General features: G+C 38.4%; 1 protein-coding gene across 1 annotated transcript; it reads left to right on the forward strand.

Annotated features, from left to right (window-relative positions):
* The first annotated feature begins 398 nt into the window (after window positions 1–398).
* Window positions 399–5,889, forward strand: LOC109241579 (ATP-dependent DNA helicase PIF1-like). The gene is made up of 3 exons (XM_019408337.1): window positions 399–414; window positions 973–1,193; window positions 5,149–5,889. Exons 1-3 carry the CDS (start codon window positions 399–401, stop codon window positions 5,887–5,889), a joined length of 978 nt encoding a protein of 325 aa, XP_019263882.1.
* The last annotated feature ends 6,149 nt before the right edge of the window (window positions 5,890–12,038 follow it).

Genomic DNA, 12,038 nt, shown 5'->3' on the forward strand with positions numbered 1-12,038 from the left:
TGCCATCAATGCTTTTGAAAGATGGAACGGAGGGCGCAATCAATGCATTATTGAAAATCGAGTCGACGGCGATACTGTCGCTTTGAAGAATGGGAATCGGCAGCGCATTGAATGGAACTGAAAAGACAAGTCCATGGGATGTCCCGATTATCGTGAATGCTTACATCATAAGTTGATATCATCGGTATGATGTCATCACGAGAAGTCCGTAGAGTTTCTTACCGCTCCCCTCTAAGAAACGCGGGGACTATCTGTATATGGTGAAATCGGAGGGTCCAATTCCTCACCATCGAAGCACCTCAGAAGATTATTTTGAAGCCTCGAGATGGTCGAGTTTCCTCCCTTGAGGTTTGTCGACACACGACCTTGGGACAATGATGACCACGACTATGATAGAAATGGAGAGTTCCCAAGGTACACGGCTAGGACTGACAAAGCCTAGTGGACTACCCTAACCCTGAATCAGGGTGTCATATCTAGCTGTCCCATCTCCGTTTCTTTGTCATTAATGAATTTTGTACTATGTTGAGATTCCCCTCCTATAAAAAAGGGGATCCTTGTCATTTTGTAAGACTCCCGTTGCTTTAGTTGCTCCACACAAAATATACAAGAACATTCTCTCTACTTTCTAACATACTCTCTTGATATTATTGCATTCATTTATTATCAGCATCATTGTACATCATTTATTGCTTATAATTGGCCATAAAGATCCTTCATTAATATTAGTAAAACTGTTAGTCATACTCCGATCACCCTCGATAGCTCACAGCCAAGCTCTGGAATCAGCAAGCTCGAGGCCCCGATTGCTAACCTGTCGATTTGGTTATCACCTTACTCCTTACTCTTATTTCGTTTTTGTGTCTAACACATATAGTAACACCTTCTTAACAACTAGCATAAAAATAGATCACGTATTTTAAGAGTCCCATAATCAGATTTAACTATTATTACCATTTTCACGGTAAATAGGTTACTTCTTGCTTGTTAGGGAATTCTACGCCAACTGTTCCGAACATGAGGATCACGTTTGCATTGTGCGACAAAAGAGGGTGAATGCCTCGATTGAAGCTATCAGGAGAGTGTATCGCTTGCATGCATTTACTGGGGAGGTGGATTACTATGATACTTACAAGCGCGAACCCACAAATTGGCAATTGTTTTTCCAATCTATCTGTGAACCAGACAAGGAGGTAATGTGGGTTGTTTAGGGATCGAAGTTGCACCCCGCCTCACTCACCTTTGAAGGTATGTGTTGGTTGTACATCATCAATAGTCGACTGCTGCCGTCCCACAACACCACTGAAGTCAATGGACCGCTAGCTGCTTTGATCTGGTACTTCATGAATGGCCACGATTTTGATGTGGCCAAGGTTATTCACTCGGAGATTTTCATTTGTTCAACACTGAGGAGGTATGGGTTCTTCTTCCCATCTCTAGTCACTAGATTGTGTCGGGCTGTAGGGGTGTCAGAGAACCCCCATGTAGACGACAAGGTGAAGAAAGAAACAATGTTATGGGCTTCCAAAGGACCATTGGGAAAGAGACGATGGCATCCAGTTCAACTAATAGTGATGATTCTGACGCATCCGAGGAGGGAGATGATGAGCAGGATTAAGTGGGGGCTGAGTCGCCCTCCCATGAGCATGTTGCGGAAGCCGAAGGGCCAACTGGGGTTGGTCGGGTTACAAGGTTGGCAGCCTTAGAGCAGGAAATGGAAGGGTTGCGTACTACTGTCACAGACTATGGGACTAGAATTGATGCCTTGGCAACCCAAAATGCTAAATCAGAGAAGAAAATCATGGGCTGATTACGTGCGCTGGGGAGTGCCTGTTACTTAGACCCCGACACTGTCTCTGATCAAGAATGATATTCTAGTGAAGTTCCTTTACCTCGCATTACTTTCTATTTTATGACATGAGGACATAATATCTTTTTAAGTGTGGGGTGGGGGTTACTTCGTTGGTATGTTGTGTATATATAGGAATGTAGCTTGATTCTAGTTTGATTGTAGTCTTTGGTTAATTTGATTGTAGTATTTGGTTGGTTTGATTTTAGTTATTGCTTAAATGTGTGAATGTGTGAAAATTTCATATTTTCGACTTGTCCCGACGACGGATATCACTTGACGGGTTTCTTGAAGGTCTAAGTCGATATAAAAAAAACAATTTTCTTTTGTAGGTAGTGTATCAATTACCCATTGGTTGTTCTTTTGACCGCGGTTCTTTTCCAAGAGTTTTTGTTTGAACCGGGTTAGTTAGTTTTTATTTTTATTTTTAATTAGGTACTTGTGGGCTAAGCGCTGATATGGAAGGAGGATCCCTTAACGTATTATGCCTTGAATACAGTAGATATTTTAGTGTGACACTTAGGCTCAGTTGTTGATTCTTATTACAGTGCCTTACATTGTATGTTCTTAATTTGGCTTAAGTAATCTGACTAGAGCGTTTCGATGATCCAATCTGGAGTGAGTCATGTGCCATGTGTGTGTGAGGATTGTTGTGTTCTGTGTACTGCATTGCATGCCTAGAACTTGCCCCGTGTGTTTGCAAAGCGAAAGAGTAGTTTGTTCAGTCTTGAAAATGATATAGGCGTTTCTTTGTTAATCTAGATATATATATATTTTACCCGCCTAATTGTTATGTATCGTAGTTAACCCCTTTGAGCCTGTAATCCTGTTTCTTTGGCCACCACATTACAAACCTTACTCATTTGTTTGAATTAACCATCTATTTCAACCTTTTCGCCTCTCATGAGCACTTGAATTATTATGACCTTTGTAAAAGTTAAAGTGTGGGGTGGTTGGTTCGGTTTTTGAGTGGAACTAAAGAAATAAAGAGAAAGGTGCACTGATTTGAAACAGCAAGAGCCACTTGAATTGAAAAAGAAAAGAAAAGAAAAACAAAATAGTTTATTGTGTGTAGATATTCCTTGCTAAGTGGTGACTCTTGATGTAATTTTGCTTAAAGAAATATGGAGTTAATATATATGGATGTGAAGGTGGAGTTATGGTTTGACATAAGTATGAGCTTGAATGTTAAAGTATATGTATTAAAGTGCTTGGGAGGTGTAGTCACTCTTATATCTAAATGTATCCTACCCGTCCCGCAGCCTACATTACAACCAAATAAAGTCCTACTTATTCCTAGACTGAATGAGCTCGATTAGTAGAGTAGTATACTACGGGCAAGCCTATGGTGCATCTTTTATGGCATATGAATATTATTTATGAGAGTGAGTGAATTCTTTCTATCTTGAGTTCCTAATTGTTCTTAACTTTTATGGTGTGTGGAACTAGTCTCTTTTGTTGTGTGAGGGCACTTGATTCATGAAGGAAAGGTAATGTCAGTGACCTCTATGTTAGAGTAAGTGGGTGAGTTGTGAATAATGCGTGCTACTTGTGAGTCAAATCTTGAGGTGAAGATGTTGCGCTTTTGTGCTTAGTCTATTTTAAATATTCTTGGTATGATGAGTTAGAAGAATTGTTTAAAAAGGTCGTGTCTATATAAACTGTAGTTTGATTGCTCGAGGACGAGCAATGGTTTAAGTGTGGGGTGTTGATGATAGGCTATAATTGCGTATTTTAATTGTTTATTACACTCTAATTTATTGCACTTTAATTGAGTTTGAGCTTTAATCGCTAGTATTTGCACTAATTGTATATTTTATACCTTGTAGGAGTGATTCCGAGCTATGTAGATATTATAGAATGAATTCAAGTGATTTGGAGCTTTGAAGTCTAAGTAAAAGCCCAAGGAATTAAGTCGGGATCATGTTCGGGGATCAACTGATGATAGTTAAGAATGAAACGAAGAATCGAGCGGGCATACGCGCATGTTCTAGTAAAATACACATAACATTTTGCTCAAAACTCCGTTTGGACTCCACAATATATCGTTGGAAAGCTATTTGAAAGGGATACAACTTTGGTGTTTTGCATTTTTGCAAATCCCCAATACCGCGGCGCACGGAGCAGCGCGGAACGCGCCTCGCCTGTGGAAAATTCTTGCAGCCTATCAGAATCAGCTCTCTGAACTTCCCCACAAGCACATCGCTTGGCGCGTTGCCCCATGCGGCGCGCCTGTGCAAATTTTACAGAGCCAGAGTCCTATTTCGTGCAGGAAAAGATGTTTTGTCTAGGCCCGACCCTACTTGGTATAAATACATATAAAACGCTATTTTGAGGAACGGGGATAGACTTTTGACACACTTTAGACCTAGGGAGAGCACGGAGCCGCCATGGAGACCTAGATTCAACCTAAGGAGGCAAGAACACACTAGGATCGAGGCGGAGAATTCTTCTACGAGTTTTTCACTTCCTTCTTCCTATTTTCATTATTGTTTATGAATTCTAGTATTGTATTTATGCATACTATTATGAATAGCTAATTTTTTATCTAGGGTTTTGATGGAACCTATTGGAGGATGATTTCCTGTTACGTTAATATAGATTTGCTGTAGTATTTTCTCTATTTGTTCAACTGCGTTATTATTGTGGTTGGTTGAAGAGCTCTCAATCGATTGTGCCTATTTAGTGTGTATTACTCGGGAGAGAGTGCATATTTAAGTAGTTGTTGAACAACACCACTCCTAACGTATATGAGGGATCAATACGTAGGGTTTAAAGGTGGGATTAGGGATAACGAAATCTTGGGTGCGATCCGAGTGAGCCATACTTAATGCCAACTAGCGTAATTCGGAGAATATGTCTAATAAATTTTGGTAATTACTCGGGAGAGAGTTACGACAGTTAGAGCGCTCATGATCGGTAGAGAATACTTAGGCGAATTTATGGAAAACGTAGCGGAAAGGATTCCGACGATTGGGAAAATCATAACTCTATAGCTCCTTAATCTTATCTCTAACCCTTAGTATATTTAGTTGTTAATTTACTATTTTAATTTGTTAGTTAATTAGTTAAACACAAGAATCTTAATATCTATAAGTTAGGAATTTTTCAAGCTTGTCTTCTTGGTGATAGTGAACACTTGTAGCTAAGCCTTAGACTTTGTGGGATTCGACTCCAGACTTGTAAACCGGACTATATTTGCAACGAGAGCTTAGTCCATTTTATAAGGCATAGTTGGGTGTGATCAACAATCAAAGCTAAATCCTGAACAAGAACAAGTTTTTAAGACTATATTACAGAGAGTCGACTCTGGCAGAGCAGGATTGTTCTTTGTAGATGGACCTGGAGGAACTGGAAAAGCATTCCTATATCGCGCGTTGCTTGCAAATCTCAGATCAAGAGGCATGATAGCATTAGCAACGACAACAAGTGGTGTAGCAGCTACAATTTTATCCGGAGGTCGTACAGCTCACTCTAGATTCGACATGCCTCTTCAAACAACTGATACAACAATCACAAATATGTCAAAGCAAAGTGGTGGTGCTAAATTGATAAGAAAATCAAAGCTAATAATTTGGGATGAAGAACCTATGGCTAATCTTCAGACAATTGAAACCGTTGATAGGAGCTTCCAAGATATAATGGATATTAATGAACCATTTGGTGGAAAAGTCATGGTCTTCGGAGGTGATTTTCATCAAGTACTACCAGTAGTTCCAAAATCTACAAGAGTTGAAACAATAAATGCAAGCTTAGTAAAATCATACTTGTGGAATAAAATGGAAAAGATTCAATTAACAAGAAATATGAGGGCAAGAGCAGATCCAACATTCAGCGATTTCTTACTACGGATTGGTAATGGAGAGGAACCTACAATAAGAGATGATATAGTCCTTCTTCCTAAAAAATTGATCGTCAAACATGATGGTGATAGAACTGGTGAAGATAATTTAATAAGAGAAATATTCCCATCTTTAGATGAAAAGTCAAGTTGTGCGAAATACATGACAGAAAGGGCTATCTTGGCTAGCAGAAATTAGTATGTTGATCAACTCAATGAGATATTAATTCCCAAGTTTCCTGGCGAAAGTAAAAAAAATTTGAGTTTTGACTCCGCAGAGGATGATACCAACAACTACTACCAGAAAGAGTACTTAAATACTTTAACACCAAGTGGCCTTCCACCATACAAGTTTGCGACAAATTGCTATTCTATATCTTTCTGTGAATTCCTCTAGGTACTTAAAATATAATTATTTATTGCTTGACAAGTTGGTTTTGAAGAAAAATGCCCCGATCATGTTACTTAGAAATTTGGACCCTGCAAATGGCTTATGAAATGGTACAAGAATGATATGCAGAGGCTTCGACAACAACGTTATCCATGCAGAAATAATGATGGGCGAAAATTCTTCTAAACATGTGTTTATTCCCAGAATTCAACTTTCGCCTCCAGAAAATGAAGGTTACCCTTTCAAATTCATCAGAAAATAATTTCCAGTACGGTTATGCTTTTTGATGAATTTAAATAAAGCACAAGGGCAAACAATAGCTAATGTGGGACTGTACTTGCCTCAACACGTATTCTCACATGGACAACTATATGTTGCACTCTCAAGGGGAATATCTATGTCAACAACAAAGGTTTTGGTCATGATCGAGCAGCTGAAGCGAAAAAAAGAAACATATACCAAGAACATCGTCTTTAAAGAGATATTAGGTAAGATTCACCGCCATAACATTACATACCTCATAGAAACAAAATTCAAAGTAACAAAACTATATAACTTGTCCTAAAGTAGCGATATTATGTGTTTACAGTAGCTATAAATATTAGTATTCTTATATGATTTATGGTATTTTGATAGTAAATAATTTTAATTATAATTTCACTATTCAATGTCAATTAGTTATTATGTCAGAAGTCTAGAAGCTGCTCTAATAATAGAAAAAAAAGTTGTTAACTAAGAATAAAATGAACCAAGGCCGGACTTCTTCTGATATTTTCTTTGGTTAGCTGATAGGGATGGATTTGTTCTTTTTTTATAAGTAAGGTAAGCATTTTATATATGAATGACTAGCAACAAGGTTATGCTGGAGTGTCGAACTAATTACAAGCTTTTGTTAGTTATAACAAAGTATATAAGGAGTTAAAAATGAGTAACATTTGACATGTTGTCCAAGAAGATAGCAAAAGTATGCAAATGAACTTAAGACTAAGTATATTTTCTTGTTTGTCTTCAAAACTTCTGGCATTCCTCTCTTGCCTGGTAGTCCACTATAGTTGTCGGGATGTCATACCATAATCTTCCACCCCTGTAGAAGCTTCAAAAGAGTTCTAGGCATAGCCCACCAGAAGAGTGAGAAGCATCTCCAGCAGCTGGGCAATGATCCTACAACGCAAAAATATGTTCTTTACATGTCCAATCCCTTTTCTCTGTACGTAGCATTAAGTGCGGCAAGCAATTCTTCCCACCAACTAAATGAAGCATTGCATACACAAATTAAGCATAGATATTATACATGAATTTTTCATATATTACAACTATATAATTATATTTATTTTTACAGATTCTGAATTGTTTTGATGATTGCATATTTTAGAGGTGCATTCCTCTTACCGGTAACAACTGAAGCAGCATTCTTTACGGCGCACATCTGCATTGTTCAACGGATGATATCAAGAGGGTAAGCAACAATCTGCCCTATGGTTCCAGCAACATCACCACATTCAAGCTTCGTTGTAACACTCAATTTGATGTCCACATGTTAAATACAACTATTTCTTCAATGTAATAAAAAAATTTGGCATCATCAATTGCTATTACACTAAATTCATTCTTATTCAAGTTAATATACACTATTTTAGGCAGTCTACCATTTAAATATTTATTGCATCATCAATTACTATTATACTTAATTCATTCTTATTCTACCTAATTAAAAATCCTCCCTTTGTGCATAACGCATAATACACGTTCAACACACGTACACTAAATCTAGTTCTAAGAAATCAGTGTATTAAATTCTTGAGCGGATCTCTTTTCAATAGAAAATTGAATGGATAAGGAAAGATTTGATTTTATAACAAATTGCATATTCTGATTCTCTCTTCAAGACTAATTAATATTATTTCCTTTTCATTAAGTATCCCGCAAAATCTTCCATTAATACATCCGCTAAAATCTCTCTCAATAAAAGTAATCATCTTATTTGGATCTGTATACGCTTTTTAATGAACAAAAAGTTGTAAGGAGGGTAAAGATATTTTTGGAATGCAAACAATATATTTCCTTTTGTAATTGGTAGGTTTATTTTTGGGAAACTTACACAAATGTCCCAAATAAATCTCAACTTACCAACCTCTAGCCATTAGTCATAGACTTACCAAAACTAGCCAACAAAAATTGAAAAACCAAATAATAGGGTTCTTTCTCTCAAAGAATCACATGCAGAAATCACCTTCCATATTTTTAAGCGTGATTAGCAACATTAGATACAAGACAAAAAGGAAATTTCATGGACGGGGTAGCAAATAAGGTGATGAAATACAAAAATCTATACAATATTCCAAAAATCTAAATAAAAAAGGAACTTTTTCAATGGGTATAGTTGAAATTCATTGAAAATATATAGATAAGTCAATATACAAAATTTGAGGAAGATTGGAGGTGATTTGGACTAGTTTTGTATCAAAATTCGTAATTAAATCGAGTTCAAAAAAGTCTTCTGCATCACATGTATCAAACATGTATCACGCATGTATCTCACACTATACATGGATATACATGTGATACACAATTGATATAAATGTGATACATATGTGATACGCAAATGATACACAGTGTGATACACATATCATTTTTTTTCATGTTCATCTTTTACTTCAAATTTTCAATTCAAACCACCTCAAAACTTCACCAAATCATCCCAAAACTGAGATTCAAGCTCCTTAAGTTGTGCCCAATCTATTCTAATAGCACCCACTCAAAACAAAGCAATTGGATTACCAGAATTTTATAGTTATTTTCGAGCTGAATTATCAAACTCAGTAGACGTGGAGACGCGCGAGAGGTTACTAAAGGAAGCTATTAATGAAGTGAAGATCAATAACTGTATACTAGCTAGTAAACAACTAGAGAACATAAAGAGACTGATAAATGTTAGGAGATAGAAAATTCAAAGACTAGATGCAACAGAAGTTTTTAGGAGGAAACAGAGAAATGCAGAGGAAGAAGCAGAGGAAATTTGGAAGAATATGGTGATGGGACAGAGCATAAAGATTGTGGGTAAATTTTTAGGCGAAAATAATAGGAGCAAAATGGTTTACAGAAATGATGTGACAACCATTAAGAGAGCAACAGCATCGGCCATAGCTCAATATTATTTTTATGTTACAAATAGCTAATTGGCTAATTTGGTTAATATTAGTAATATTTTATCAATTGGCCAATTTTTGTAATGAGCTACTTATAAATGGACATAGCTGGTAATTTTCCTATATTTTTTAAGTTATTAATTAATGTAAAGCAATACACTCAGTTCTAATGAACGTCATCTCCAATTTCTGATCAGGAAACAAAGGTAAATTAACGGGTAAAGGATCCCCTCCAGTGAAATTCTGTCTGGTTATGTTCAATAACGTTGTTGATTCTTACCATGTGTCTACCCACATTTTCTATGGTTGAGATTCAATCTTGTAATATATACAATTTAGGCTGAATACATAGACAACCCCTTAAACTTGTCCCTTTTTTCTTCTAGACCCTTAAACTAAGCTCATGACCCATTAGGCACTCCAACTTTACACAAAGTGTGCCTATCAGACACAAGAAGCTAAAGTAGTACAGGAAGGAATATGCGTGTCGATCAACCTTTGGTGACATGGCAAAACACCAATGAAAAAATGACATGTGGCTCTTTCTCAGAAAAAACTTTGAAGCAATGTCCTTTATAATTGTTGAGCTGCAACGACCCGGCCGGTCGTTTCATGATTTATAGCCCCGTTTTCCCCATTTTTGCTTCTTTATGTGATGTTCAGTTGTATTTTGTGGTATTCGGTTGGTTGGTTCGGAATCGGAGTGGTGTTGGAGAGGGATGAGACACTTAGTCTCCTATTTTGAAGTTAAGTTGGAAAAGTCAACCGGAAGTTGACTTATGAGTAGGTGATCTCGGATGTGAATTCTGACGGTTCGGTTGGCTTTGTTAGGTGATTTTGGACTTAGGAGTATGTTCGAAATTTAATTTGTAGGTCCGTGGTAGATTTAGGCTTGAAATGGCGAGATTGGAAATTTGGCATTTCTCTGTCGGCAGTGGAAATTTTGGTATCGGGGTCGGAATGGAATTCTAGAAATTGGAGTAGGTTCGTAGAGTCATTTGTGACGTGTGTGCAAAATTTCAGGTCATTCAGACGAGGTTTGATAGCTTTCGGCATCGTTTGAAGAATTCGGAAGTTTAGAAGTTCTTAGGCTTGAATCCGAGGGTGATTTGGTGTTTGATGTTGTTTGGAGTGTTCCGAAGGTTTGAATAAGTTTCAATAGTGGTATATGACTTGTTGGTATTTTTGGTTGAGGTCCCGAGGGCCTCGGGATGAATTCGGATGGTTAAGGAAGGGTTGGAAATTGATTTGAGCAGCTGAAGTTGTTGCTTCTGTTACTTCCGCACCTCCGGATTAGGGACCACAGGTGCGAGGTCCGCAGAAGCAGAGAAGGACCGCAGGAGCGGAAGTTGGACCGCATCTGCGAGCCCGCCGGTGCAAGGCCTGGGGCACAGGTGCGGAAGTTGGGAATTTAACTAAAATGCGCAGATGCGGCGTTTGGACCGCAGGTGCAGTCTCGCAGGTGCATGATTTTGGCCGCAGAAGCGGAAGTGCTGGGCAAAATGTATAAAAAGGCCCCTTCGCGAATTTTGGTCATTCTTCGCCATTTTTCATCCGAATTTGGAGCTTTTGGGAGCAATTTGAAGAGGAATTCAAGGGGGTATTCACTGAGGTGGGTAATTTGAGCCCTAATACTCGTGATTATGGTAGTTTTCGGTGGTTTAATCATGTAACTAGTGGTGATTAATGGTGAAATGAGAGGTTAGGGCTTGGGATTTTGGAGAGTTTTGATTGAGGGTTTGAGGGGTCAAATGGAGTCGGATTTAAATAAATCTTGTATGTATGGACTCGTCAATGGAAGGAGTTTCTAGTTTTGTGATTTTTGATGGATTCTGAGACGTGGGCCCGGGGGCCGGGTTTGGGTGAATTTCGGGATTTTGGATTGAATTGATAGTTTTTCGTTTGGAATTGATTCCTTGGCCTATATTGATTGCGTTGTATTGCTTTTGGTTAGATTCGAGACGTTTGGAGGCCGATTCCAGAGGCAAAGGCGTAGCAGAGTAGGATTTGACTTGGTTTGAGGTAAGTAATGCTTTCAAACTTGGTTCTGAGGGTTCGAAACCCCGAACTATGTGTTATATGATTAAATATCGAGGTGACACAAATGCCAAGTGACGGGCATATGGGCGTGCACCGTGAAAATTATGGCCTGGTTCATTTCATGGCACCGCTTAGTTACTCTTTCTTGCTGATATCTGTGTTGTGATTAAGTGATTAATTTAATAAGTTGTAAATCATGCTAAATACCATGTTAGGGCTTCACGACGATACTGTTGAGACCCGAGTGGTCGTTTCTGTCACGCCCCAAACCGAGGGACATGACCGGCGCCCGACCAGGTAGTCCCAGTCAAGCGGACCTGGGTGCCCTTCCTACCACACGTGTTACCCCGTATTTTCATTACTCATTAATCAAGGAATTAACCAGTTTATAATTGAAATCACCCTTTTCAAAATATACGCAACATACTTGGTTACTTAACAAAGTTTACAACTTACATCCCCCGACATACAATTACATAAGTTCATAACCCACATTTACTGTCTACGGAGCCTCTAAAGATACAACAGGATAATACAGTACTTGCCGGTAACAAGGCTCCGGCTATACCTTACACAAAAACCAAAATAAGATTCTGGAATAAAAGCGGCATGAGCCACGCAGGGCCCCGAGAGGAAAGGGGCTCACCAATACGGCTGATGGAAGATGAAGTAGTGCTACTGTCGGTGAACTGGAGTACCTGCTACGGATCCACCTACAATCATAACACGAATGTAGCGCCCCCGGCAAAAGGGACGTCAGTACATTTGAAT

This window comes from Nicotiana attenuata, unplaced genomic scaffold (genome assembly GCF_001879085.1).
Source record: "Nicotiana attenuata strain UT unplaced genomic scaffold, NIATTr2, whole genome shotgun sequence".
Classification (NCBI taxonomy): domain Eukaryota; kingdom Viridiplantae; phylum Streptophyta; class Magnoliopsida; order Solanales; family Solanaceae; genus Nicotiana; species Nicotiana attenuata.